The 27390-nt window shown below is 42.5% G+C and overlaps 1 protein-coding gene across 1 annotated transcript in view; it reads right to left on the bottom strand.

Annotated features, from left to right (window-relative positions):
- Positions 1-27390, bottom strand: part of LOC134462990 (copine-9-like) — a 172182-nt gene that overhangs the window by 89696 nt on the left and 55096 nt on the right. The window contains exons 5-7 of the mRNA XM_063216250.1: positions 20711-20750; positions 20573-20575; positions 19138-19214 (exon numbers count right to left, since the gene is read on the bottom strand). Of these exons, the coding sequence (XP_063072320.1) occupies positions 19138-19214; positions 20573-20575; positions 20711-20750 (120 nt within the window). The remainder of the gene's footprint in view (positions 1-19137; positions 19215-20572; positions 20576-20710; positions 20751-27390) is intronic.

The raw sequence follows: 27390 nt of genomic DNA, 5'->3' as shown, positions 1-27390 counted from the left end.
CATGTGCTTGATGCTCGCTGCAGCAGCAGCGACTCCACAAGCACAGCAACAGCACTTGGCATATCTGGGCCCATGAATAAAATCAAAGAAACTGTATCCCAATTACTAGCAAGAAAGACACTGTGACACACACACACACACACACACACACACACACACACACACACACACACACACACGCAGAGAGAGAGAGAGAGAGAGAGGCAGAGAGAGAAAGAGAAAGAGAATGAGAGAGAGAGAGAAAGAGAGAGTGAGAGAGAAGGAGACAAGCGTAACAAGAGAGAAAGAGGGTGATAAAGAAAAAAGAGATAGACGAGTAGATAGAAAGTGAGAGAAAGAAAAACAAAACATTATCCCCATTATAGACCCTTTGCCATGTTTGCATCTGCATTTGCTACTTGGCTTCTAAAACCCTTTAGCGCTTCCTATCCAATCTCTTCTCCTCTCTTCTCTTCGGCAGCCTTGGCCCTGAAGGCGTTTTGTATGTCTAGTACATGATGCCCACCCATCAGTTACGTATCCATCCGCCCGCCTCTGCATCCTCACCAAACACCAGCCCCCACCTCCAGCTCCTACAAACACCCCCTGACACACACACGCACACACACACAAGCACACCAATTCCTCCACATATCCAAAAATAGCTCGTGGCAGCATGCTGCTCTTCTCCCTGTTATGACAACCCCCCCCCCCCCCTTCTCCCCCTAACCTCCTGTTCCTATCTCCCCTCCGCCACCCCCTAACCCCACCATCCAGCCTCCTCCTCCTCCATCCTTACCCTTACCCTTCCAATCTGTACAGGGTGTCTCCCTGAATCATGCCTTGCCTACAAATAGTGTATGAAAAGAAAATAATACTAACACAAGAACAACAAGGCCATAGGCATATTGTCTAGCGGCAGTTGGTAACAAGACACTAATAAATATACAAGCAATCGCTGAACCTTATGGCTTTAAAAATAGAAAACAACCATGGAAACGAACTGAACTGGCAGGGTTGCGGGAAATAGCATGCTTAATTAAGAGACTACATTATATATATAAACAACTGTTTGCAATATGGCAAGTGGAAAACTACCAGACGTTTTGTTGTGTTATGCCTAAAGTCAAAGCCAAAGTTAAAGTTAAAAGTAGGCCTATGAATCTGTGTTTCTCACAGTAGATGTTAATCAAGTCAAGTCAGCTTTTATTGTCACTTTCTTCATATGCACAAGTCATACAAGAAAAATGAAATTACGTTTCTCTCTCTATACCATGCCAAGACATAGACATACACAGGACTGACATTTTACAGACTGAAAAAGTGCAAGGCAGGACAAGAGACACAAGAGACAACACAACATGAAATAATTAAGCATAATACAAAAACGATTTTTTAAAATAAATACACAGCTACCGGACTAACCTCACTAATACAAAACCATCTGACCACAATTGAGAAGCAGCATTGTTGGCATCAGCAGCAGCAGGTGTGTGTGCACCTGTGTGTGAAAGAGGGACACCACCAGGGTCGCTTGCTGGGGCTAGAGCAATATTTCTCAAACTTTTTCAGACCGAGGGGACCACTTTGTCCCCCTCAAAAATGTTCAGGGACCACCTGTCAATTTAATTGACAGTTGATGGTTGCTAATTTGACACGTCTAATGTCAGAGCAGATCACATACTTTTTATTCACATTTACAAGCCTGTCTTATTGTGGTGAAAATGAGAATTCAGCTATGTTTAGCTTTACATTTACTTAGCTTAGCTTTATATTTACTTACAAATATAGCGTACTGCTAGCTTGTCTTTGAAAAATAGAAATCCCTTCGGGGACCACCTGAGCTCTGTCGCGGACCACTAGTGGTCCCCGGACCACACTTTGAGAATCACTGGGCTAGAGCATCTAGTCAGCTTGGCATGCATCACAAAACACACGAGTGGGCTACATCCCCACCCCCTTGCCAATCCACCATCTCCTCCTCCTCCATTGCTAAATAAATTACACTGATAACTCAAGAGGGGAGGAGAGGGGAGGGGAGAGGAGAGGAGAGGAGAGGAGAGGAGAGGAGAGGAGAGGAGAGGAGGGGAGAGGAGGGGAGAGGAGGAGAGGAGAGGGGAGGAGAGGAGAGGAATGGAAGGAAGTAGAGGAGAGGAGAGGAGAGGAGAGGAGAGGAGAGGAGAGCAGAGGCTATAAATAGTGCCAGCCTATTGTGAGCCTAAACCCCAGGACCCCCTCCATAGCCAGAGAGCGAGAGAGGGGGGAACTGGAGGGAAAGACAGAAAGACATAATGGTAGAGAAAAGGACGAAAATGGAGACGAAGAAGGGCTAAGGGGGAGATGGCAGAAATTAGAAGAAAAAGAGGGGGAAAAGAGAGGGAGAAGGAAGGAAGAAGGAGGAAGAGGGCAGTGGAGGGCACAGAAAGAGGGTAGGAGAGATATTACAGGAGAAAAAAACAGGAAGAGAAAGAGGACCTGAAAGAAAGAGATTAATAGAAGTAAGAGAGAGAGAACAAACACAAAGAAAGAAAGAAAGAAAGAAAGAAAGAAAGAAAGAAAGAAAGAAAGAAAGAAAGAAAGAAAGAAAGAAAGAAAGAAAGAAAGGAAGAAAGGAAGAAAGGAAGAAAGAGTGAGACAGACAATCATACAGACGTCGGGGAAGAGAGAGACAGATCTCTAGACAGACTCCTCACAGTGCCTATTGTATATCTCTCAGTCCCTACCACATGCTTGTATTTGTGTGGCGGGTGTGGAGAGGAGTGCGGGGGCATCTGTGGGTGGCTGGCATACGGATTTCTGAAACTAATTATCTATTTGGACGCAGATCAGACACCCAGGCGCGGAGAATCGTGTTCAATGTTCACACCAACCATGCATTTCACGGCCTGTCGAACATTTCAACGATTTTTTTTTCTTTTCAGAAAACTTCTGGAAGAAAGAGAGTGCGCGCAACAGAGAATGCAAGCTAATTGAAAAGAAAATGTGGAGTGGTGATGAACTGAAAGAGCGAGGGAGAGACAGAAAAGAGAGAGAGTGCTGAGGAATTCCTTATGCGTGTGACAAGGACCTAATAATGTGGAAAGGTGGAGGAATGAAGCCTTATTTTTCTCTGCTGCACTTCTCGTCTCAAGGAAGAACCATTTATTTATTTTCTTTCTTTTCATACCGTACCAAAGCACATTTCACACTCCAACGCTAAAAGTAAAATAGGCCATGGATAAATAAAAAAAGCAATATCTAAGGACACATAGTGCAACATTAATGATTTCACACATAAAAAAAAAAATAATGACGCAATATTTGCATGAAACAACATAGGCCTACACACGTTAAAAATAAAGATTATAACAAGACCATGAATTAATCCGATGTTCCCTCATAGATTGCAAACAGATGCTGAGATTGAAATGAGCTTCAAAAAGGATTTCAACAAACAATCTATAGGTAAATTAATATGAAGCACATACAAAGAAAACACAGACATTTGATTCTGGACTTTGACGGTAACACTCCTTGCATACTGTACACTGCACAACAGTTTGATGTGCAATGTGCTTATTTAGCTGATTGGAGCTAGTGCAAGGGTCAATATACTTGGATGACTAAACGAAGAACAATACATGGCATTGGTAAGCCTATTACCTTCTGGTGTATGTGAAGTGGCAACCTTATTATAATGTTTTGTAAACTTTAGTGAGGCATGAACAAACATTCGCTCAATCATTGTGGTGACACACTCTTGCGACACTGACAGGTACGTGCTAAAAAGGCCAAGCAGTAAACACTCGCGATGAGGGGCTAGTAGTGCAGTCAAGGCCATAGCAACAACAGCTGATCAACAGTCCACACCACAGCGGTCCTTTTCTCTTCTCTTCTTTCCAAGGGCACTGCATAAGAGCCTAATGCTGCATTGTCACATTTCATTCTGGTGTGTGGCCTGCGCAACACGAGCCGCCTCCTGATTATTGGGTATCCAGGAAACCCAAGAACTTTGTATAGACTTCAGTTGTATCGAGAATCCTTGATGAATGAAAGAATTGATTTTAACAGGCATTTAAAGAACAATTAAAAAAAACCATTAACAACACCATTATCAAGTCCATTTTTATTACTGCCTAAAGCCAGGCAGTATTGTATTGCATTGTATTGAATGCTCAGCATTCTCAGATTAGCATTCTTAAACGGTAATGTAGTTAAATGGTTTAGTTTAGATCCTGCTGGGAGTGCAAGCGTGGTCAATATTTCAGCCAAAGTCTATCTTCTTTCAACTTTGTGAGTTAATACAGTTCCTGCTCTATTGCATAGGGCGGTTATCTAGAATAATAGTGTTTACTGACAGTCTATTGGTACAGTAAGTCTTTGTTTTCAAAGAGTATATTTGGAATTATGGTTATAATCTATACGGATAGTAATACTTTTCTTTCTGAATTGATTTGGCCCATTTTTCTCAACCAAACAGTACAATGGAAGTGAAGTGGCCTAATGTTCCCTGATCCTGTAGGACTGTTCTGCGATACACCAAGGAGCTCGGTAAAGCTGGTACAAAACATCTCTTGTGCTCCTGTCCTTGTCCCTGTCAAAATAGATAAAGTCAAAGTCAAAGTCGGAGTCTGTGATCGTGATTGCATGCATATCTCCGTAGCAACGGAAGGGAAACTTGAATTCATTCGCTGATGTGCAGGCCTAGTGGGAGCTCACACAGAGGTCCAAAGATGGCACTCAAAAAGCTTTTGTTTGATCTCTGGAGATTTTTGACTGAAATACGAAAAAAAGGCCCGAGGCATCGAGCGAGCACCGCACCGCTTTCAAGTAATCTCAAAAGAAAAATCTGCCACGTCGGCCTCATGCCATCACCATGCCATATCCATTCATACCCCCAGGTGACACACACACTCCCCAAGCTGGCTGATATTTGAAAAGAAAAAACACAGTTAAAAAAATGCAGTGTTGAACACTCACTCAGAGAGGCGATTTCACATCTTCTCTAGATTGTAGTGGTCCCACAGTACTTTCTAAGACCCCCCTTTCAGTGAACCAAACTCAGTCCTCTTAAAGTGGACCAGTAAAAGGACATCAAACGAAAGCAAAATTTTGCTTTTTTTTTTACAGCATTTTTAGAAATGATCTTAAGAATACCCTCAAACAACAAGTTTTTAGTGCATTGGTGAGGGAAGCCGAGTCATCAGGGAGATGGCAATAGGCTTCCTGAGGGCAGCAAGGCTGGTGGAAAGTTGATGTTTTAACAGCACAGCATGAGGGGATGACAGGAGCTACTGTAGCAGAGAGCACTTGACAAATTGGAACAAAGTTTGACATTGCAGTATATAACAGCAGGTGTTTTTATCCATATACAAATGTGTTAGCTACAGTCACTGGAGCAATGTGGGGTTAGGGTAGCCTGGGAACTCCCATACTGCCTTTAGTTCTACACAATCGTTTCGATCTCACTTGTGATTAGGTCTGGTGCTCACCAGGCAAGGTTTAGGGCACTTCAGCCATGGATGTGTGAGCACTGAGCAGACCACATTCTTGTCAATTGTAGCAGGGAACAGGCTTCACACAGGCTTCATTAATTACTTTGAGGGCGCTGGTCCAAACGAAAATTTCAATTCAAACAGAAAAGGGCGCACCTTGAATAGAGTATCTTTTATTTGTGCACAAATGCGTTTCGGTGTGTGCCTTCCTCAGTGTGCAACCACATTCTTATCATGATGGTGCTGATGTTGGGGGCTTGTTACGTAATCATCTCTGAAAATATAGTCCAGACAGGTTAAGGCTCTGGTCAATGAGAGGCCTGACTGTTGAACATAAACATGCTAAGTGTAATTTTGTTGACGAAAAATGAGAAATAAAAATTGGCGCCCCCCTTCCCTAAATCCACTCTTTGAACAACATTGAGTTTGCAACACAGTTCACTCTTTTTCGCATCTGTCTTTCTTTTTCTTTAAGTTCTTTATCTCTATCACATCTATGGTGTGATATTGTGTCATCATCATAATAATCATCATCATCCCTCTCTCTCTCTCTCTCTCTCTCTCTCTCTCTCTCTCTCTCATACACATACACACACACACACACATGTCAACATTACATTACAATACAGTAAACTTAGCTGACGCTTGTCTCTGAAGTGTATTGGTTACAGTCCCTGGAGCAATGTCGGGTTAGGTGCCTTACTCAAGGGCACTTTAGCCATGGATGCACTGTAGGTCAGGACAGGGCTCACCGGAAGCACTCACATACGTACACGCACAAGGATGTGCATGAACAGATACACACACGCACGCACGCACGCACGCACGCACGCACGCACGCACGCACGCACGCACGCACACACGCACACACGCACTCACGCACACACGCGCACACACACACACACACACACACACACACACACACACACACACACACACACACACACACACACACACACACACACGCACGCACGCATTCAGATTTACACATTTCTCTCAATGCTCTCCAAAAGGGAATGTGCCTGTTCCCTCTGGCATGGTGCTGACTGAGAAGAGTCATGAACCCAAGGTGCTTCAGGGTGGGAGGGCAGGCCTGGAGTGGGCAAGGTCGGGCAAGGTCGGGCTGCTTTAAATGTGAAATGAGGACATCTTAATCCATAATTCATTATGTCTTTACAAAAATGATGCATAATGACCCCTTTTCGTATACTGTAATGTATGTCTGTATCTCTGTGCTTCTGAAATATATGTACATGCAAATGAATGCAAATAGTAACTAAATTACAGTTTATGTCTTTACAAAAAAGCATAATGACCCCTATTCGTATACTTTAATGTATGTGTCCTATTTCTATTTGAAATATATGTAAATGCGAACTAATGCAAATGGTAACTATATTAACCATAATGTGCATTAACATAAGCGGCCCTGAGTGTGTGAGAGAACAAAACAAAGTAAGGACCTACGTAGAAGCAGATTGTGTGTGTGTGTGTGTGTGTGTGTGTGTGTGTGTGTGTGTGTGTGTGTGTGTGTGTGTGTGTGTGTGTGTGTGTGTGTGTGTGTGTGTGTGTGAAGAAAAAAAGAAAGAAAGAAAGAAAGAAAGAAAGAAAGAAAGAAAGAAAGAAAGAAAGAAAGAAAGAAAGAAAGAAAGAAAGATAAACAAAGAGAGAGAGAGATGTAGGGGGTGGGAAAGAGGAGAGAGAGAAAAGGGGGGAGAGAGAGAGAGGTAGAGAGAGAGAGAGAGAGAGAGAGAGAGAGAGAGAGAGAGAGAGAGAGAGAGAGTGAGAAAGAAAGAGAGTGAGAGCGAGAGAGCATTTGACAGTGAGCGTAATTCCCTGTCACCTTTCTAAACAGCTAATTTCTCTCAGCGGCTCTACCTAATACATCTCAATGACCAGCTCTGGCAGCTCCTCTCCCCCAGGATTGGGGTTTACGTTACTTTCACTTCAGTTATTCTAAGACTGTCTGTATCCCCCTGAGGCAAACCATTAATTATTATGAATAGATTGGATGTATACTCTGCATCTACGCCTTAGCCTAACACTGAGTAGGAAAGCCATACATGCAAGTGTGTGTGTGTGTGTGTGTGTGTGTGTGTGTGTGTGTGTGTGTGTGTGTGTGTGTGTGTGTGTGTGTGTGTGTGTGTGTGTGTGTGTGTGTGTGTGTGCACGTGCACTTGTGATGTAAGTGTGTGTGTGTGTGTGTGTGTGTGTGTGTGTGTGTGTGTGTGTGTGTGTGTGTGTGTGTGTGTGTGTGTGTGTGTGTGTGTGTGTGTGTGTGTGTGTGTGTGTGTGTGTGTGTGTGTGCACGTGTGTGTGTGTGTGTGTGCATGCACTTGTGATGTAAATGCGTGTGCGTGTTTCTGTCTCTCTGTTTGCATGTGTGTGCATGTGAGTGCATGTGTGTATGCGTGTGCGTGTTTCTGTCTCTCTGTTTGCATGTGTGTGCATGTGAGTGCATGTGTGTATGCGTGTGTATATGTCTTTCTGTGTGTGCATTCATGCGGGTATGCATCGTCAATACAAATCAATTAGTGTGTCAGCACTATTAACTGAGATGCCCAGAGTAAGATAATCTCCTTTAATCCATACAAAACACAGGCTGTAAACTAACTAATCCAGACAGAGGGCAAGAAACAGGGGCAGGTGAAGCAATAATGAAGAAACAAATAAGGTAAGTCAATAGTTGGAGTAAAGAGTGAAAATCTACTGCACCTCAAATACCGCACAATGCATTTTGCTTTGTTAATTCAACCCTTTAAGAGTAAATATTACAGTATGTTACCATATTATTGTTTGCTCTCTACTGTATGTGAATGAAGGAGAGGATTGTGCACATCCCAGGAAAAGGTGCAGGACGAAAGCCAACTGCAGTTTTCAAAGTGAGAAGTCTGCACACTTAAAATCCTTTTTGTTGTATTTTATTATTTCATGGCAGGATTACGTTTCGACCTCAACCGTCTTCATCAGATTAGAATCTGATGAAGACTGTTGAGGTTGAAACGTAATCCTGCCATGAAATAATAAAATACAACAAAAAGGATTTTAAGTGTGCGGACTTCTCTACTGTATGTGTTCAACGAACACTGCGAAATGTACCACCCAACCCAAAACCAGCCTCAACCCACTCCCCATCGCCAAACACCCCACCCCACCTCAACCCCAGCTACCTCTCCATCCCCCTCTCTCTGTCTGTCTTTAGTAACTCACATTGAAATCACCCATCCCAACCCAACACACCTATCCCCAGAGACCCTTCCCACCTCACCCCCGCTCCCTCTCCATCCCCCTCTGCCCCTCTCCAACCCACAGGTTTGGAGCCACCTCTCTCTCTCCTCCCCATCACCCCCACCCCGCGCAGGGCCTCAGCATGGGGTGCCGTGTACCAGAGGCCACGTGCAGTTTTGAAAACTAAACTACTCAGCTATATCAAAGTCACCCACACACAGAGACAAAAGTCTCCTCTCCATGGCAACACACAGAGGTTCTACAAAAATAAATAAGACAGCCGAGCCGAACGCAGGAGCATATTGACTCAGACATAAATATCCCATCTATGTGGAGAGGAGTGGAGAGAGAGAGAGAGAGAGAGAGAGAGAGAGAGAGAGAGAGAGAGAGAGAGAGAGAGAGAGAGAGAGAGAGAGAGAGAGAGAGAGAGAGAGAGAGAGAGAGAGAGAAGCTGAGAGAGAGAGAAGCTGAGAGAGAAACCGAGTGTGTGCCTCCCATCACCTACCACTTCAAAAGGCTACATTTTACCCTTTCATATGAGTCTGTGCTGCCATCATAACCAATGATGCTGGGATATGTCTGGGCTGCACAGACAGGGTTTATTTTTGTTTTTCTGCACTTTGCATGTATATATTTATCATTGCAGCATGCAATGTATTGAGCCATGGCTAGCAACAAGCAATAGTAACCATCAATAGGCTGCCTTGACCTCATTAGACTTAACGGTGGCAGAACTGCACATTAGAGGTGGGTCGATAGCATATGCCGACCGACCAGGTTCTCTCCGCAGAAACACGTTAGTTACCACCAGGGATGCCGACAGAGGGGTGGGGGGTTGGGGGTCACTTGCCCTGGGCCCAGGTAGAGAGGGGGCCCAGAATTGGGTCCTCATTACATTACATTACATGAGTTGGGTGAGGAGACCTAGCCTGGCGACGCCATCCTATGTACTGTACTTCCACCCAAACAAAAAATTTGGCTCTGGACCTAGTCTGGTGAAACCCTCCTATCTCAGTGCGCTCACTGTTTATCCAATCAGCAAACAGTTGAGAGTGGTGACGCAGAATTCACCCGCGAAGTCTGTTACTGATTGGTTAAGGTAACACTATTCACACTTTTGTTTTATTATTTGTATGCTTTTGCAACACTATATCGTAACAATCATGCTAATAAAGCACAATATGGGTTTTAGCTTGAATTCGGAACTCCATTGAATTTAAATGGCAGAGTAAGATCACACCATCTCCCACCCTCCACGGAGACGGATTCCTCTTAGCTTTCACAAGATTGCTTGACGGAGTCAACACGCCCAGGCTAAAGGAGACCCTTCACATGATGAATTTGTCCCGGGCCCAGCAAAGGCTGCAGGGGCCCTGGTCATCACTCTTGACACTACAACTCAGCACAACTGCATAGTATGTGCAAAGCACGTGCATTCAGCACATACACGTACATACACGACATTTTATTCACAGAAATAAGGTTATCTGCTTTTTTTTGAGTAACTCAGATTCATATCCATCCTCTTGTAAACCAAATTGGGAAGTGTATTACATGCAATGTGATACCTGTCATTTGTGAAAGTTCAGGGTTGGGTGAGGAGGTTGTTCTATGCTGTCTTACACTTTTATGATATTTTGATATATTATTCAATAAGAAGTTGATGTCAAAGAAGAAAAGAGGGTTATCTACAAAAGTTGGTATGTCCTACTTCCATAAATTATGTATGTCATGTAATTCAGCTGAATAGAAGCACAGGGGGGTTATAAGACACATAGAGCATGCTTCACACAGAAACTTATAATGCTAATAATTTTTCCTTAGGTGTCAAACACAGAATTGCACTTTACATTTCAGCAGCTTAACGGAAACTCACCCGCAAAGATCGGTACTAATTGGTTAAGGTAACACTATGCACACTTTTGTTTTGTTATTTGTATGCTGTTGAGACGCTATTATTGTAAGAGTCATGCTAATAAAGCACAATATGGGTTTTAATTTGAATTATGAACTCCGAACTCTGAATTTCAATGGCAGAGTAAGATCAGACCATTTCCCACCCTCAACAGCCAGCTTTCACCCAGGCTACTAGCCGTCCTCCCTACACCTCTATCGATGGCTGAAGTGCCCTTGAGCAAGGCACCACACATTGCTCCAGTGACTGTAACCAATAAACCTAAATAATTGTACGTCGCTTTGGAAGTGTTATGTCATGTCATCTCCGACAAAAAAAGTGATTTATGCATATTCAAATATGGCGACCCCTTATTAATGACAGATGTGAACATGGCCTGTGTTTGATATGACCCTGATTGGATATGAGTAAAAAAAATACAATAGAGCTTTTTTGCACTTGATGACTGCTGGGCTCTTGGAATTAAGGATCAAAGGCCTTCGTTTGTGCCAGTAGATTCCAGTCAGAAAAACAGAGGAGGGAGACAGACAGACAGACAGAGACACATCCAAGCATGGCTGCATACGGCAGCCTACATATTTAATGACGCTGCCTGCCAATACAGAGCATTTACATTTTTGTTATTTCTGTTGCCACTGTCCCTCACTCATTAATAAATGGCAGCACAAATTAATATGTGGCAGCATTTAATGTCCCCATGGGCACACAGGAGAAGTTAGAGCAAGTCACGCCACAGAGGTCTACTTCTGATGAATAATGTTTGATGGATAATGGGTCAGGTGGATCAGTTCTTTGGGGAGGTTTTATCCCCTTCCCTTAGATCCCTCAATGCATCACTGATTCGTGGGAGATTGGAATTCCCACCAAACATTCTATTAAAGGCTTCTGGTTCTGGAATGTAAATGACAGCTGTGCAGCAGCTCCCTGAAAGTCTCCTCCTTCTGGGGGGACTCGTAATCAAAGGCACAGGGAACAACTTGAGAGAGGATGGCAAAAAAAAGAAAAAATACTGAGCTGCCTTTTTATGCAAACCAATTTGAATTTCTAATCTTGAAGGCAAAGAGGTGAGTGAGCAATGGAGTGAGTGAGAGTGAGAAGGGGAAGAAAAAAGAGGAGGTTGAGAGGAGCCTTAATTCTATATACTGATGCCATCAAATGGGCTGAGTGGGAGGGAAATAAATTAAAGGGAGGTTAAAAATTGCTTCCATTTTATGTAGGTCAGAATAAGATACCTGTTAAATAAGGGAAATAAATGTGATCCAAGTGTCTGTGCGTGCGTGTGTGTGGGTGTGTGTGCGTATGAGCGTGTGCGTGCATGCGTGCGTGTATGCATGAATCGTGTCCACACATGGGTGTCGTAAATCTGGTGAGCAATCCCGGCATGATCAATATTCCTGTAGGCAAGAGTGGGCAAGACACTATCAGCCCCCTGGATCTACAGGCTGGGATTATTCAAACACATGGAAATGAAGAAGGGCTTCACTTCGCAGCCACGTCCTGTTGAAATTTAAGGACCTGCCAAACCTGCAGCAGAAGTTTGTGTGTGTGTGTGTGTGTGTGTGTGTGTGTGTGTGTGTGTGTGTGTGTGTGTGTGTGTGTGTGTGTGTGTGTGTGTGTGTGTGTGTCTGTATTTCTCTGTACGTCTGTGTGTTTGCATGCGTGTGTGTGTGCGAACATGTGTGCGTGCCTGCGTACGGTAGGTTGTTGGGGGGTGTTTATGTTTATGTAAAATATAGCACAAATGTCATATAACTCAAGCGCAGTTCTGTTGCTAGGGAATTTATCCAAGTGAAAACACTTCACTCGGGTTCACTTAATGCCTGTGTCTGGCATATCTGTAAAAAATTATACAATAGTAATTAATCAATAGAAGTGGTCCAGATGACAAAAAAACACTCAAGGCCAAGGACCTCTTTTAGAAGCTACACAGCCATCAAGCCCTGATGAAGACAATGTTTCGAAACAGCCAGAAGTTACTTTGAAGGATAAGAGGAGCAGAGATGGAATAAGTGTCAAATTATATCAACAGAATATTCAACAGCAACTGCCTAATATATTGTAGAGTTCCAGCAAATGCAATAGCCACCAGAAATTGAAAAGGGGGCTACATATTTTAATGGGTTACTTAGATGTGTAACTACTGAGTACGAAACAGAAAAGGATAGAAAATAGGGCAGACTGAAGCTGCGAGTATTTGATGTTAAAAGTTAATAGAGCTGCTCTAACTGCAGCTAGCTACAGTATTTAGCGGGAGGAATTCCCTTGATTGCCCGCAGCCAAGAGGATACAGAATTTATTTAATGACACATCTATAGGCGACCATTTAACCTCTACTTAAGGTTAAAAAGAGAGAATGCAAGATGGTAAGGGAGAAATTAAGAAGAAGAAGAAGAAGAAGAAGAAGGGAAAAAAAAGACTACTTGGAGGTTGCTGACAGTAAAAGATAGAAGTCTGTCTTGTTTCCATGGATACACACTTTTCCTGTTTTTCCTACCCACAGAAGTACTCCTTCTGACCCAGTTCAGTTTGAGTTGCTTCCAAAACCGAGAGGATTTTGAGAACTGCTCTCACTGTCTTGTGAGTAAACCTAGTAAGTGACGTGACGACCAAAAGCAAAAGAATCCGGCCAGACTGATAGAATATGTTCTAGACTGGTGAGGGCTTGGCAGAACAAAGCAGCTGTGAAAACATCAGTAGTGACTGTGTGTCAGCATTGTTCATTGGTATTGGTTCAGAATAAACACGTTGTGTGGGTGTTTCGATGTCTGTCAGGACTCCCACAGCGTTGGTGCGAGTTTAAAACTTTTGTTTTTCTGAAACTGTTGTGTAAGTTGTTGCTCAGTGTGACCATCCGTGATAGGCATTGATTTGCTATAGAGCGGTGGTTCTTAACCTTTTTTTCTTAAAGGTGCAATGTGTAATATTTTTAGCAGTTTATTTTCAGAATGAATGCTGTCCATTCACCATCAAATTCTAAGTATGCATTATGACAGGGAAAATTGCACATGTCACATGAAAAGATGGATCTTCTCCATATCTGCCATTTTGAATTTACAGAAATTGTCAACACTGCAACACTACAAAACTGGCTGTACTTCGGTCATTTTAGTAAATGATAGTTTATTATTTAGTAAATGTTCATGAAAAGATCACCTTTGGCAATTGGCAGCACAGTTTCAATGAGCAGTAGTTGCAGTACCTTCTCTGGACACTATCCTATGCACCTTTAAAGCACCCCCTTACCTGTGCCGAAGACAAGCCGCACACCCCCAACCCAAACTTCAACGCGAGCATACGCACAAAAAATAATTTAAGTGATAAATTACAATGAGTCTTGTTTGAAACATTAATCAATACCTTAATGACTTTCAATGAGGACCAAAACACGTTTTAATTTGTTCTTAATTTGGCCTAATTATAATGTTTGCAAGCAGAATTTGGGTCACAACCTCAGCACAAACAAAATTCCGCGCAGCCCCTGCAATGTCTGCCGCAGTCCCAGGGGGTGCCCGGCCCGCACCCCAAGTTAAGAACCACTGCGATAGACGTTGGTGCACAGCAGACACACAGTAAATGTTGCGGTGTTAATTCAGCACTTAAAAAAGAGTTAATGTCCAGAGATGATGTCAAATCAACTCTCTAAGTGTTAAATGAGCACTGCAGAATTTACTGTCCATCAAGATCAAGGCAATTGTAGAGTGGCTAAAACTGGCCGTACTCTTCATTCAAATGCACAAAAGAAAAGGTTTTGAACTCATCAAGTTCTGATGCATGTGTCCATCCCCCTTTGGGTACGAGTACGTGGCCCTAGGTGTCAGCAGTGCTGGGAGTAACGGCGTTAGAGTATAACGGCGTTACTAACGAAGCCTCATTTTGAGTAACGGAATACTTACTTAATTACTTTAACCATAACTGTAACGCCGTTACAGTTACTTGGGAGGTAACGTGACGCGTTATAATTTTATGAATTGCAGCGCCAGTGTGCACTGGCTGCTGACAAAATCAAAGAGCAATTGGCAACGCCGCATAAATTTGTACCAAGCCGGCTTTTAGTATGCTCTCATTCACCTTTGCATGAAAACAAAATAGCTGAACGTGATTTGCTAAAAAAGTGTTGTGGGCGGAGTGTCGGCTATCTTGCTCCACGCGCGTAAACACAAGTCATTCACAGAGTTTATAGGGAGCGCATATAGAGAATAGAAGAGACAACGGCAGTAAAGCCGCAAGGTTGCATGTTCTAAAGGTAAATACCGGAATCATTTCACGCTAGTTGCAGTCAACTGCAATACTGTTCATATCCAAAGTATACTGTGCCTTGGAAACAAAGTTATGTCCTTAATGAGCGAGTCATTTCACTAAGCACCTCTCAACATCGCATGGTAGCACGGGCCCCGCGCAGTTTCAGCTTTATCAAAGAGGGAGAGAGACAAGCCAAACCTGATTTCTCAGGACACGAGTGAGCTCAACAAAATGATCGCCAGGTATGTGGTTGAAAACATGTTTCCTCTATCCACTGTCCGGTCGGAGTTGTTAAGGGCTCTTGTTGCAAAAAAAATAAAATAAAATTCATCTCGTGGAAGAGAAATGAGCACATCCCTAAAAACGTTGTGAACTGGATTAACATTCACCATTGATAGGTCATGAAGATATTTGATAGCATCTTAAGCAAAACTAACATCACAGCCAAAATAACATCACAGAACAAGGATGAAAACCCCATTTAACTGTTTCTTTGACATTTTAAGAAAAAAAAAACAGTAACGCAAAAAATACTTTTCCTGGTAACTAGTTACTTTTATATAGTGAAGTAACGGAGTTACTAACGCAATTACTTTTTGGAGAAGTAACTGGTACTTGTAATTAGTTACTTTTTCAAAGTAACTTTCCCAGCACTGGGTGTCAGGTGTTTTTTTTTTTGGGGGGGGGGACTCATTAAAAGTAAAATGAGGGGAACAGTGTGTGTGTGGATCCTTTCCACTTCATCATGTGTCCTCACCACATGGGCTGTCAGAGCCAGGATAATGTGATTAAATGTTATTTTATTTTACTTTATTGTATCTTACTTGTCTGTAAAGCACATTCAATTGCATGCATGTATGAAATGCGCTATACACATAAAATTGCATTGCCTTGCCTTGCCTTGCCTTGCCTTACACAGGTGAAAACTTCAGAGACTTCACTGGAGAGACGCACGCATTATATAAATGAGTTTCTGTCACGCTCAGATGCACAGCATTTCTGGGTGGAGATAAAGAGACTTCACACTTCAGTTTTGCAAAGTTTGATGGGAGGATATAAGCGTCAAAAGGTCTGCCCATGCATACAGCTATATAGTATAGCGCAATGCCACAGACAGTATGACAGGTGAGATAGTCCATAGACACATTGTTTTCTTTCAGTACTTACTGTGCTGCCCCAAAATGTGCTAACCAGCTTTGAATCACAACACAAGATTTTTTTTCCACTGTTCCGCCCGTTGAGGGCAGCTTAGTCAGAGTTCAGGCAGGTTCGCTACTATTTGCTCTGGTTGTTCAAATGGTCACAGCGTTGAGACACAGGGGTGGTCCTTTGTAGGGCGATTGGGCAATCACACGGTATGCCACCTCATGGCAGTGCGAAAATCACAATTTAGCACAGTTAGCATGTTATTACTATGTTATTATCACTACTACCATGATTGGCATGTGATTAGCATGTTATTAAAAGTTATTTATTTGAGGTAAGGGAGGGTTGCCCTGGGCGCCAAACAGTGAAGGACTGCTACTGATGGAGAAGTATACCTCAGTCCCTAATATCACCCGGTGAGCAGACGGTACGTCTTCTGATTGGCTGAGCAGGTGTCCTTTATTCCCCGGTAGCAGGACACCTATGATGTCATGCGGGCGTGCAGGCGTCCAAGTTGTTTCTTTTCTAACTTTCTGGCGAAGTGCCGTTACTAGTTCTATCGCATCCGGTTGTCTAGTCAAGACTGCGTCGTTAGTTCTATCGCATCTGGTTGTCTAGTCAAGACCCCGTTGCTAATTCTATCGCATCTGGTTGTCAAGTCAAAAACCCAGTCGTCAATTCTATCGTATTTGGTTGTCAAGTCACCCCAACGTTCTGCGCGCGTCCTTACATGCCTCCGATAGAGGCGCGTCTCACTAGATTAGGAAGTGGTGCCCATAGCAACGTACCAAGCGCAGTGGTTAATCTACTTTCTCACGAAGCCTTAGATCAACATATTAATAAATGAATACTTAAATGCTGGTAACCTGGTGATAAGCGGAATAGCGGCCTTAGAGGTGTCCCGACATCAAGGGAAAATGGACTTGGCGAAGCAAACAGCCCTTCGGCTGCGCCGTCGGGCTGTTTAGAACGCTCCGCCTCGTCCATTATTTCCCTTGATATCGGGACACCTCGTTGTTTGCTATTCCATACTTATTATATGGTTGTGACGTCATCTGTCGAATGCTCCATTCATTTCAACGGGGCTCCCCAACGTTCGGACGTCTGTTATTTTTCGATAACGGACGGGTTGGTCTATAACAGACCGCTGTCAATGGCAACAAGACTTTTCACTGCTAAAGCGACTTTTCAACAAGACTCTAATCAGCTGCTGTGATAGACAGCACCCGTTGTCCTGGCTACCGCTGTCAATGGCAACAAGACGTTCACTGCTAAAGCCACTGGCTTGTATACAAGTCATGGGCAGTCATGGGTGAGCGGTTAGGGCGTCAGACTTGCATCCCAGAGGTTGCCGGTTCGACTCCCGACCCGCCAGGTTGGTGGGGGGAGTAATCAACCAGTGCTCTCCCCCATCCTCCTCCATGACTGAGGTACCCTGAGCATGGTACCGTCCCACCGCACTGCTCCCCATGGGGCGCCACTGAGGGCTGCCCCCTTGCACGGGTGAGGCATAAATGCAATTTCGTTGTGTGCAGTGTGCCGTGTTCACTTGTGTGCTGTGGAGTGCTGTGTCACAATGACAAATGGGAATTGGAGTTTCCCAAGAAAAAAAAAAAAAAAAAAAAAAAAAAATATAAAGCGAATGTTTCATATCACTCCGCAGGGGGTCGGTCTTTTGTCACTCTAATCAGCTGCTGTGATAGACAACACCTGTTGTCCTGGCTAGCCTACCTCTGTTGCCTAGCGGTGTTCCACAACGGCACTGTTTTGTTTTGCGCAGCAACAATCTTAACATTAAATAGGTCTAAAGAAATGTCCCCGCATGTGTGGATCATTTAAGTATATCCATATAATAAGCGGGTTAACTTTCGGCGAGTCGGTCGCTTTGTGGAATAGCAGCACTTCAGAGAGAACAAGACCCCTCCGCTCCGCGTCGGGGTCTAAAGATTCTCTCTGTCGTGCTGCTATTCCACGGTAGCGACCTTCTCGCCGAACGTTAACCCTTACATATCGCACTTGAAAGGAAGTAACTTCGAGCTAAAAAAAAAAAAAAACTCTTAACATGATGGGCTCTCATTTCAAGAAAGGTTGGAGGTTATTTCTGCAAGTCTGCCATACTTGGTCAGCAAATAGGGAGTGCATAGCCTCTCTGAAGTAGTATAAGCTTGTGTACATACATTCACAACCCCCGGCTGCAACATTCCCCTTGGCCCGTGTTGGGTTTGTTTGCCTGGGCAAGATGGTGTGTGTGTTTGAGGCCTTTTTGGCTGGACGGGCCAATTTCTCACTGGCAAAGAAATAAATGGCAGAGACTACAAGGAATGGCATGCTGGAAGAAAATGCTTTGCATCAAACTTGAGACGTTGGCAAAACTACATTCATCTCTGAACTCTATCCAGTCTCCATCTGGCTCATGACTTGGGGATATGTGGCCTGAGCATGCATTATCATTTTATTTTGTTCATTATTTTTGTCATGAAACTATTTATGACTTTGTAACAAATGTCTTGAATCTTGAATGAGTTCTTCCCTGCTGCTATGCGGCATTCCCCATTTGAGGAAGTGCCACACATTAACAGGCATTTTTACCAATTGAGATTTTTTTTTAGGTTCAGGCCCCATGTATTCAGCTATGACAGTTCAGTGTGTGATTATTGTTTGTGTGTAAGCCTTAAAGTAGCAGCAGCATTCAGCATTCGGCTGTACAACATTCTGCTTAGTGACTTTTAGCAGGTAGCTTCAGGGTGGCAAGATCATAGAAAAGTAATAGAAAGAAACAAACACTATGTGGGCATTGCCCCGACTCGGAGTGTCCCTATCACAGAGTTTTATCAAGCAATGATTCAACTGTCAGCCTTCAACTTTCATCCAGGCTGTTGGAAAGTTTTTTTGTGACACCAAAGAGAGCTTGTTCAGTTCTCTTTGATACAGGATTGGGAAACGACCAAATCGAACCTGGGTCTCCTAGTGAAAGGGTATGGCACACTAGCCCACTGACCCACGTCACCCCATTGCTGTTTTTTTTTGTAGTTTTAAGGGTTCAACAGTGCAGAGGATCCCTCGTAAGGTCATCATTTACAGTATCAGATCATGTGTTATAGAATTCCAAGGCTGTTCAGTCTGTTAGTGAAAAAAATCCAAAAGCATCTAACTCACGACAGTGTTCTCTCCGCCCGTCCACCCGCAGAACCGATGATCTCTCCCAGCGTGCAGAACGTCTGACCCAAGAAGTCCTGCAGAACCGGCACATAGTGAAAGAATGTTACTGTGAGCAAGGGAAGACAACACATGATCAGTACATGTAGCACAACAACATACAGCAAGGCATGATGACATAAGGCAGAGTCAGAGCAGAAGGGGAAAAAAATCAACATTACGGGCACCATAATAAAAACAATATGGCACAATCAGTGGTGTAGTCTACGTAGAACGCAGGTATACGGAGTACACCCACTTCTAAATTTTAGGGACTTCAGTATACCCCCTTAAAATTGATTTATCCATTGTTTAGAATAGCATAAATATATACAGTATACCCACTTCAAAAAATGCTCAAATATACAGTATACCCACTTCAAAAAATTAGACTACACCGCTGGGCACAATGGCATAGCCGCTATGCCATAGCGCAATGGTTCCCAAAGAGGGGTACACATACCACTAGGACACACTTCAGGGGGTACATGGATTTTTTAGAGCAGAGTCTCGTGCGGATGGAGGGGATAGATGGTATGATAAATAAAAGGCTGAGGGGGGTACTCAAGACAGACAGAGGTTGGGAATAGAGCAATGGTTAGAGACGGAAGACAACACAATGTGCACAGTAAGAATAAAAAGCGGAATAAAAAGCGCTCATTATGCATGCGGAAGTGAGCGCGGTAAGAGGTGGAAGAAACCGATAAAACATTTGAAAAATACACTGAGGCATAGATGTGCCTGCCAATGCAATGCACAATGGCTACAAAAACAAAATCACACAAAGCACATGTCTCTTCTCTCAGGCAGCGGGCATAGCAGCAGTCAGTGTTGCCAGATTGGGCGGTTACCCGCCCAATCGGGCTACTTGAGATGGCCGTCTACGGGTAAAAACGGGAAAAATTGGACATTTGGCGTTTTTTTCTGCAGTTTTGTGCCCATAGAAATAAATGCAATTTGTTGCAATAGGGCAGAATTTTGCGCATTTTGGCGGTTTTTGAGAACCTTTTGGGCAGGATTCGATCTGACACATCTGGCAACACTGCATGTATCTTCTCTCAGGCAGCGGGGCATAGCAGCAGTGCGAATTCCACACACCACTATAATTAGGTTATCAAACCAATCAAGAAAACCAATTAACCCGATTGCAGGAGAGATCTGTGCTGATATTGCAGTTTGGTAAACAAGGCCTGCAAGATAACGACTGTGCTCCTATCTAAAGAAGTTTTGGTTTGTTTGAGTTGAATATTAATATAAATGCAAATTATATTATTGGCATGCTTGTCAATGGAATGGTGAACTTGGTTGATTTCATCTGAATAGTGCTGATGTTAGGACACACGTGATGTTTACAATAACAAGGTGACATTAAACAATAACAGATCAGTTCACTCACCTTCTGCTCACCAAGAGTGTAAGGCAATAATAAAGACAAATGTTCAAATTATAATACAATTCAGTAAATTGAAAGCAAATTAGCTACTCATAAATGCTCTTAATAATTATGTATTGTGTAACTACAAAACTTACGTACATGTTTTGAAATATTTGAACTTCTTGTATCCACATTGTACCTGCAAGATAGAGAACAAAATACAGAACATTAGTCCTCCTTGCAAATATGTTTTGCTAATGTGTTATGAGGTTGCTGTTTAGATTGGCTATGTGAAGATCTGTGAATTCATTCCATTTCTCTACAAGTATTATTCCCTAAAACAACTCTTGACCACGCGCTCCTAAAAAAAAGACAAGACATTTATTTTTTTCTCTGGCTCTCACAGGTGTTCAATTAGCATTTATGAACAAGCACTGAAGCGGAAAAAAACATCAACACCATTAGCAGTTCTGATTTCACAGACTGCTCAGTACAATTTGTATCAGAGGCATCAGCTGTCTGACACTTATAGCTTAGAGTTTTTTTATTATTATAAAATTGAAAATCAGTTTCAAGACAACCGGCACTGGGTTACCAATACAGATTTCACATACTGCCAAATCAAATGCATATCAAGAACATCAGACAGGCATTGCCTCTCATATCTACAAAAGTTGCCTGGAGTTATTTTAAATTGGTTGGCAGGATCTCCTTTTAAGGTTAAAGAAAAACATTTAAGGCCTGCCGTTTCCGACATGAAAGGAATAATAATAACAATAAAAAAAGAAAATGGTTTCCGTCAGCCCCAATTCGGGAGTAATAAAGCCACAAGCGTGACAAACGCACGCCATTACAGACCCCAAAATTGATTCCCTATTCTAATGACGTGTCAAACAGTTTCACAATAATTGAGTGTCAAAAAAATGAAGGGTGGTTTATTTTTAGCATATGTACGGTACAGTACATTAAAAAAAACATGCAATCCAGCTGAGCAGAGTCAAATCGATAGGCTCAGAATAGGCAGCTGCCACAGTGTGTCATGCAGAAGTAAAAATTATAAAAGTGAAAGTGATGCTTGCCTGCCTGTGTGTATTGGGATTAGATGGCATGTCATGTACAATATTGAAATTACACCAGCACATTCAACCCACCTCGGGATCCATTACTAGTCTGGCTATCACCAGACTACTGTATATTAAGTGAAATACCGTCTAGGGACCACCAACTCAATTTCTGGGAGGATAGGTGTGGTTTATGATTGCCCATAGCTGTTTATTGGGCATCATGAATGTCTACCTGTACCTGTCTATTTTTTACGTGGTTTTTTAACATGTTTTTATGTGTTTTATATGGAACACTCTGAGTCTGCAATTACATTTTCAATTCAGTTAAATTCAATTAAAATCTACCATTTGGAGTAGACATAGCCTAGCCCATAACCAATCGTGTCAGTTGTACCTGATGATTCAAACAAAATACAAGTTTCAGTTTGTTGAGTAGTGCGCGTCCACACTTAAGGCTATTGGTCAAATAAAGGTTTTTTTTTTTGGCCAATCACAGATATTGTTAGTGGATTACTGCTGAATGTCTAGTGGACAAGAAACAATTATTTGATTAGTCTGACATCACAAAGATGATCCTTTTTTATATTTCAAGTTGTGTCACCTCTTGAACCTCACAGAATTCACACCGTGCAAGTGATTGGGTATTTCTGCACCCTAAGGGTGATAACTCTGTCCTTTATGGGGTAAGAATATATATTTTAGCTTTTAATGGATCATAATGTGAGTGTTATTATGAATCACCATAATTTAAAATGACACATTATTTATTTTTTATGAAAATTGCACTTAAAACACAGTCCCACTCAACCTGACAGTGTTAGGCTAAGTGGGACAGGGCGTTTCAGGTTGAGTGGGACGGTGCTTTTATTCATGTTAATATGTCTAATTCAATTCCATTTTTTTTCTTAATATTGTACTTATCAATATTTTCAATCAATATATATCAATATCAATATCAAAATTCCTTGTAATTTATTGTTGTCTGCAAAAAAACGTGGGCCTATGCAGTCGCCCTCCATAGCCAGACGTGTATACCATGAACCCCCCCAAATCTCAGGTTTGTACAAAATTACTTACATCCTGAGCATTTGAAACCTCCAAAATATAATTACTAAATGTATCTCTCATGAAGTGATAGCAAACCAGATAAGATTTTGCTCACAAAATGCTGTTTTGTTTAGAAAATTCACACGTCGAAAAGTTGCGCAACTGCAATTGCACAAACCAAAGGTCAGCCATCTTGAAAGTGTTTAACTCAACCCTCAGTCTGCTGGGATCAGGACTTCTCTCAAGGGAAGAGAGAAATCACCGCTGATCACACCACAGCAACTCAAAATGTTCCCTTGCCAAGCAAGATCAAGCAACTACGAACTTTTTCAAGACTGTGGAACTACAGCCGTGCATGGTTCGAGTCTTACTCTGAACTGTGTGCGGTACCTGCTCTAGGTTTGCCTGATCTAGAGTGGCCCTTCATTCTCTTTGCGCACGAGAGGGAGGTGGTCATGACTTCTCTCATGCTGGTACACAAAGGTGCCAAAATCTCTGACAGCCATTGTGGAGACTGGCCAGCAGTGCTAGAGTCATCACACACCGTGATTCAGCACCCTACTGTGGCCAACCCATCCCCAAAGCTGTACCCTCCTGATGACATCATCGACCACGACTGTTATGATCGGGTCGAGGGGGGGAGGAGAGGGCTACCAAAGAGACTTCTCTGCATCCTGTCTGTTCGAGGGGAATGAAGAATTCAGATGGATTACAAGTTGACGAAACTGTTTTGGAGGACAACTACGAGAAAGGCATTCGACAAGTCAAGCCGGAAGAGGATCCTTCGAACATCTAAGAGAGACTGGTGAAGAAACATCAAGAAGGGTGTGCTGTGGCCTGACACACTCTCTGTTGTGCTATGCAGCATGCATGTCACACACAACAAGGAGGAAGGCCTGAACCCTTGTGTAATCATCGCCGGAAGACCAATGTCATTGCCTGACAACATTGACTTTGTTTTGATTTCCTACTCAAGGACTGTATCCAACTCACTTGCTGTGCCGTCTGCACAGAAGGCCGTGAGTGGGATTTGGAAACAGTAACAAGAGGGAGGACAAGCCTCTGCAAGCTGCACTCCTGCCTGGACAATGTCCTAGTGACTAAGCCCAGTGGCTGGCATTACAACCTAATGGGGAAGGCCGTGGGAGGTTCTGTGGGTTAGCAACTCTGCAGTTAAATTACATGAAAAAGCAAAATAGATACATGCACGTCACTGTAAAATGGTTGATAATGGTCCTTTGAGCTCATAAACCAATTCAGGACAAGTGTATCATGTTGACTTTGGCGTAATTTCCTTCTAGCGGTAGCGAGACTAAGGAGTTCAGTGTGCGGAAGACTTTTCTTTGCTGTTAAATCAGCTGGGTTTCTTGTTTTGCGGAGTGAAGTTTGGGTGGAGAAAAGATAGGGTTTTTCCTTCAAGCCTGTATTGGTAGGTTTCCTATCCACTTTTCACCACACTCGACCTTGTCCTGAAAGCAAAATATTTTCCCTTTGGAGAGAGAGGAGAGATTTCTTTTCTAATCAGTTGTCAACATTTTCAAAGAGTGATTACTTTTGTTTTAGAGTTTAATCACAACCAGCTAATCAAGTGTTAATCTGCTATGTGTTATTATTAATGCTTGCATATTCACTACATGATAAGCCTATATGTTAATGAACAGTATTAATCATTAATCATTAAGTAATTCCTAAGTAAAGTTTCATTTAGTTAGATGTGTGTGGTCTCAGATACATGAGTATCTGGTCTCTCTGATACTGCGCTTGTTCTTTCTGTCATGACAGAATTGGACGAGATGCACAACATCTACTCAATACACCACATCTACCTTGGCTGAAACCTCTGATGATGGAAATCAAGTCATTTCCTGAACTTTGAACTTTTGAACTACACTGTGAAACACCATGGCTGTGGGACGTTCGACGAGCAGACTGAACCTGCTACTCTGCTGTCCTACTGGTCTGCTGACGTGCGGCTGTAATGGCGGTCCTTTGGCCTGCTGTTGTGTGTTTTGTCTTGCTCTGATTTCAGGCTGGCTGTGACATGATTATAGCCAACACGATGTCAACGTTTCTCAATATAGCCTATATGCCATATGATTCACTTTGTGAATATATTATTGCCTTTAAGTGTGTTCACAGTGCCTGGTATACTTCTACTTTTCATTTCATTTAGCAGAGAACCCGGAGTTTTCCCTGCTCTTCTATGTTGCTATTGTTTTATCTTCTGAAGTGTTCCTGTTGTTTTGTTCAAGCAAGTCTGTTCCAAGGCCAGACTTGTGCAAGTCAGACAACCAGACATTGCAGACTGATAGTTTTTTTGTTTCTCTTTGAGTTTCTTACTTTTTGCTACTATGCACTTAACCAGTTAATTTAGTGTAATTTTTGGGAAAGTTATCAATTCAATCCTGAGTAATATATTTACAACGTTTGACATTCGTCATGATTAGGGGTATTTGATTGAGGGTGGTTATTATTGCCTATTTCCTTAATTTCCTTATTGTTTATCCATGTGTCTAACAGTTTGGTCATTCACTTGCTTTGTTAATTTGAAGATAAGAAAAAACGTTGTTCCTGTGTTCCAATCAATTGGGCCCTGGAATGTGGCATGTTTACTGTTACTTTGCTGATATCTGGAGAGCTCAGAGCGAGAGCCTCTGCTGTTGAAGGCCATTGTGCCAGGGCACAGTGTGCTCGCGCCTAACTTTCCAGATAGCAGACACATCTAGGCTGTGTGTTATCCTTAGCGATAGGTGTTTTTATGCTTCGTCACTACTGGAGACATGGAGACAACATCTTCCTTAACTAAGATCATACTTGCATACGTGTAACCTGCTGACATGAGGAAGACGGTATAAAAACCGTTGCCACCATTTTGTCAGCTGTCGATCGATTTGCCTGTCATTCGCCAGAGATAGGATGCTGCCTAGATAGTGAGACGCTGTGAGACTTAGTCTCATTTTCATTTCTTTTTAACCTTTTTATTCTTCTTTTACTTTTACTTATTTTATTTTCTTCTTATTCTTTTTGTAATCTCACTTTTTCTATAATAAATTGTATCCTGATCGATCCTTTTAATTACGAAGTCAAGACTTATTTTATTTTTGCAAGTGAGTCAACGAAAACACAACGCAGAGTATTCAGCCTTCAATTTTTGTTGGAGAAGAGAATTTTAGAAACGTCCAAAATCTAACAGTTTATTTACATGTTATACTGTGACAGCACACCAAGTTTGGTGCAAATATGTGCCCACTTCAAAAGTTATAGTGGTAAAATAAAATATCTGCTGCAGTGGTGGTAATGGGGTGGATGTGCCGACAGCGGGCATGGTGGCGGTGGCGGATAGGCCTTAACCATAATATCCATGAGTCTCCAAATGTGTGATTTTTGTATTACTTGGTGACAATACATTCTAATAAATGTTTTCATATGCTTTAAAATAAAATTTTCAATTGCCCCTACATAGCCTATCAGATTTGATCACAAAATATTGTCCTACTCTACCTGACAAAGTGTCCCACTCAACCTGAAGGATTTGGTTTTGTTAAGGGGCTGTCAGCTGGTCTTCAAGGGGTAAAACAGTGTTTTATTAGTTAATTAACTGAAATCATTTCCTCTTTAATTTATTCACAGCAACCTATTTAAGGAAAATATAGAGACATTGGAAAAATTCCGATGAATTTAGATGGTTTAAACAGCATGTTATTAAAAAGTGTCCCACTTAACCTGAATCTACCCTACTGTAATGTCATAAAAAATTGTCCTTTAGTCTGAGCGATGCATTGATTATTTGTTTAGGGTTTACTGCCAGCTAAATGCAAAGGGGAAGGGGGCTACATTAGCAAACAAGACGATTGCACAGTTAGCCTGCTACTTTTAAATAGCCTATGATCACCTGGGGCTAACAGCCCCCACATGGCTTAATCCATTCCATCAGTTCACTTGAGGTTTTGGCTTCGTAAAAGTGAAAAGTCCCAATCAAACTTCAGATGGTGTCGGACGTGACGGTGCCATAGGCACACGTTTTATGTCTCCCTGAAATCGCAAGTTTTTGACGGACCTCCGTCAAATTCTATACTCCTTAGTTACCGTTGCTGAGCTCGGATTGGTTGGCGGCCGTTTGTGTGAAGGGTTTTGCGAAAGGTTAATTTTCGGCATTAGGCTCGGACGCAACCATGCAGGAAAATATTTGATCAAAACGTGATCTGCTTGGTCTTAAAAAGGCGGGGATAACTGCGTCGCAGCCAAGCTGGACACATCCGGACCGGAAGACTATGACGAAATTTCAACCGCGGCTCAACCGCGATCTAAAGGTCTGTGGGTGGATCTACCTTTTTTGACAGCAGGTGTACCAGGTCGCCCTCTCGTGGAATGAAATCATCACGGCGCTAATTCCATGACGCGCTTACCGACGTTGCTTAACATATTCGATATGCTTAACATATTCACATGCTTAAAATATTCGAGTCCCTCTCTGCCACCCGTAGAGGAACCGGATGGTCTTGAGGTAGAGATACAGGTTAACACCTGAATCAGGGTTCTAGTCTTCGTTAATTTTGTGATGATTTGGCTTCAGTTTCATGTAATAATTCAGTTAATTAGTACTCACTTTGGGCTTTTCATTTTGTGTTTTGGGACCCAAGTCGTCATTCAGATAGGACAGTTTTAAAATGACATAAGACCGCCAACCCATCTCGCGGGGATTGAACCCAGGTGTTCAATATGTAGCTT

The sequence above is a fragment of the Engraulis encrasicolus genome, chromosome 14 (genome assembly GCF_034702125.1).
Source record: "Engraulis encrasicolus isolate BLACKSEA-1 chromosome 14, IST_EnEncr_1.0, whole genome shotgun sequence".
Lineage (NCBI taxonomy): Eukaryota > Metazoa > Chordata > Actinopteri > Clupeiformes > Engraulidae > Engraulis > Engraulis encrasicolus.
The sequence above is the reverse complement of the archived record's forward strand: the minus strand, read 5'-3'. Positions and strand labels throughout refer to the sequence as shown.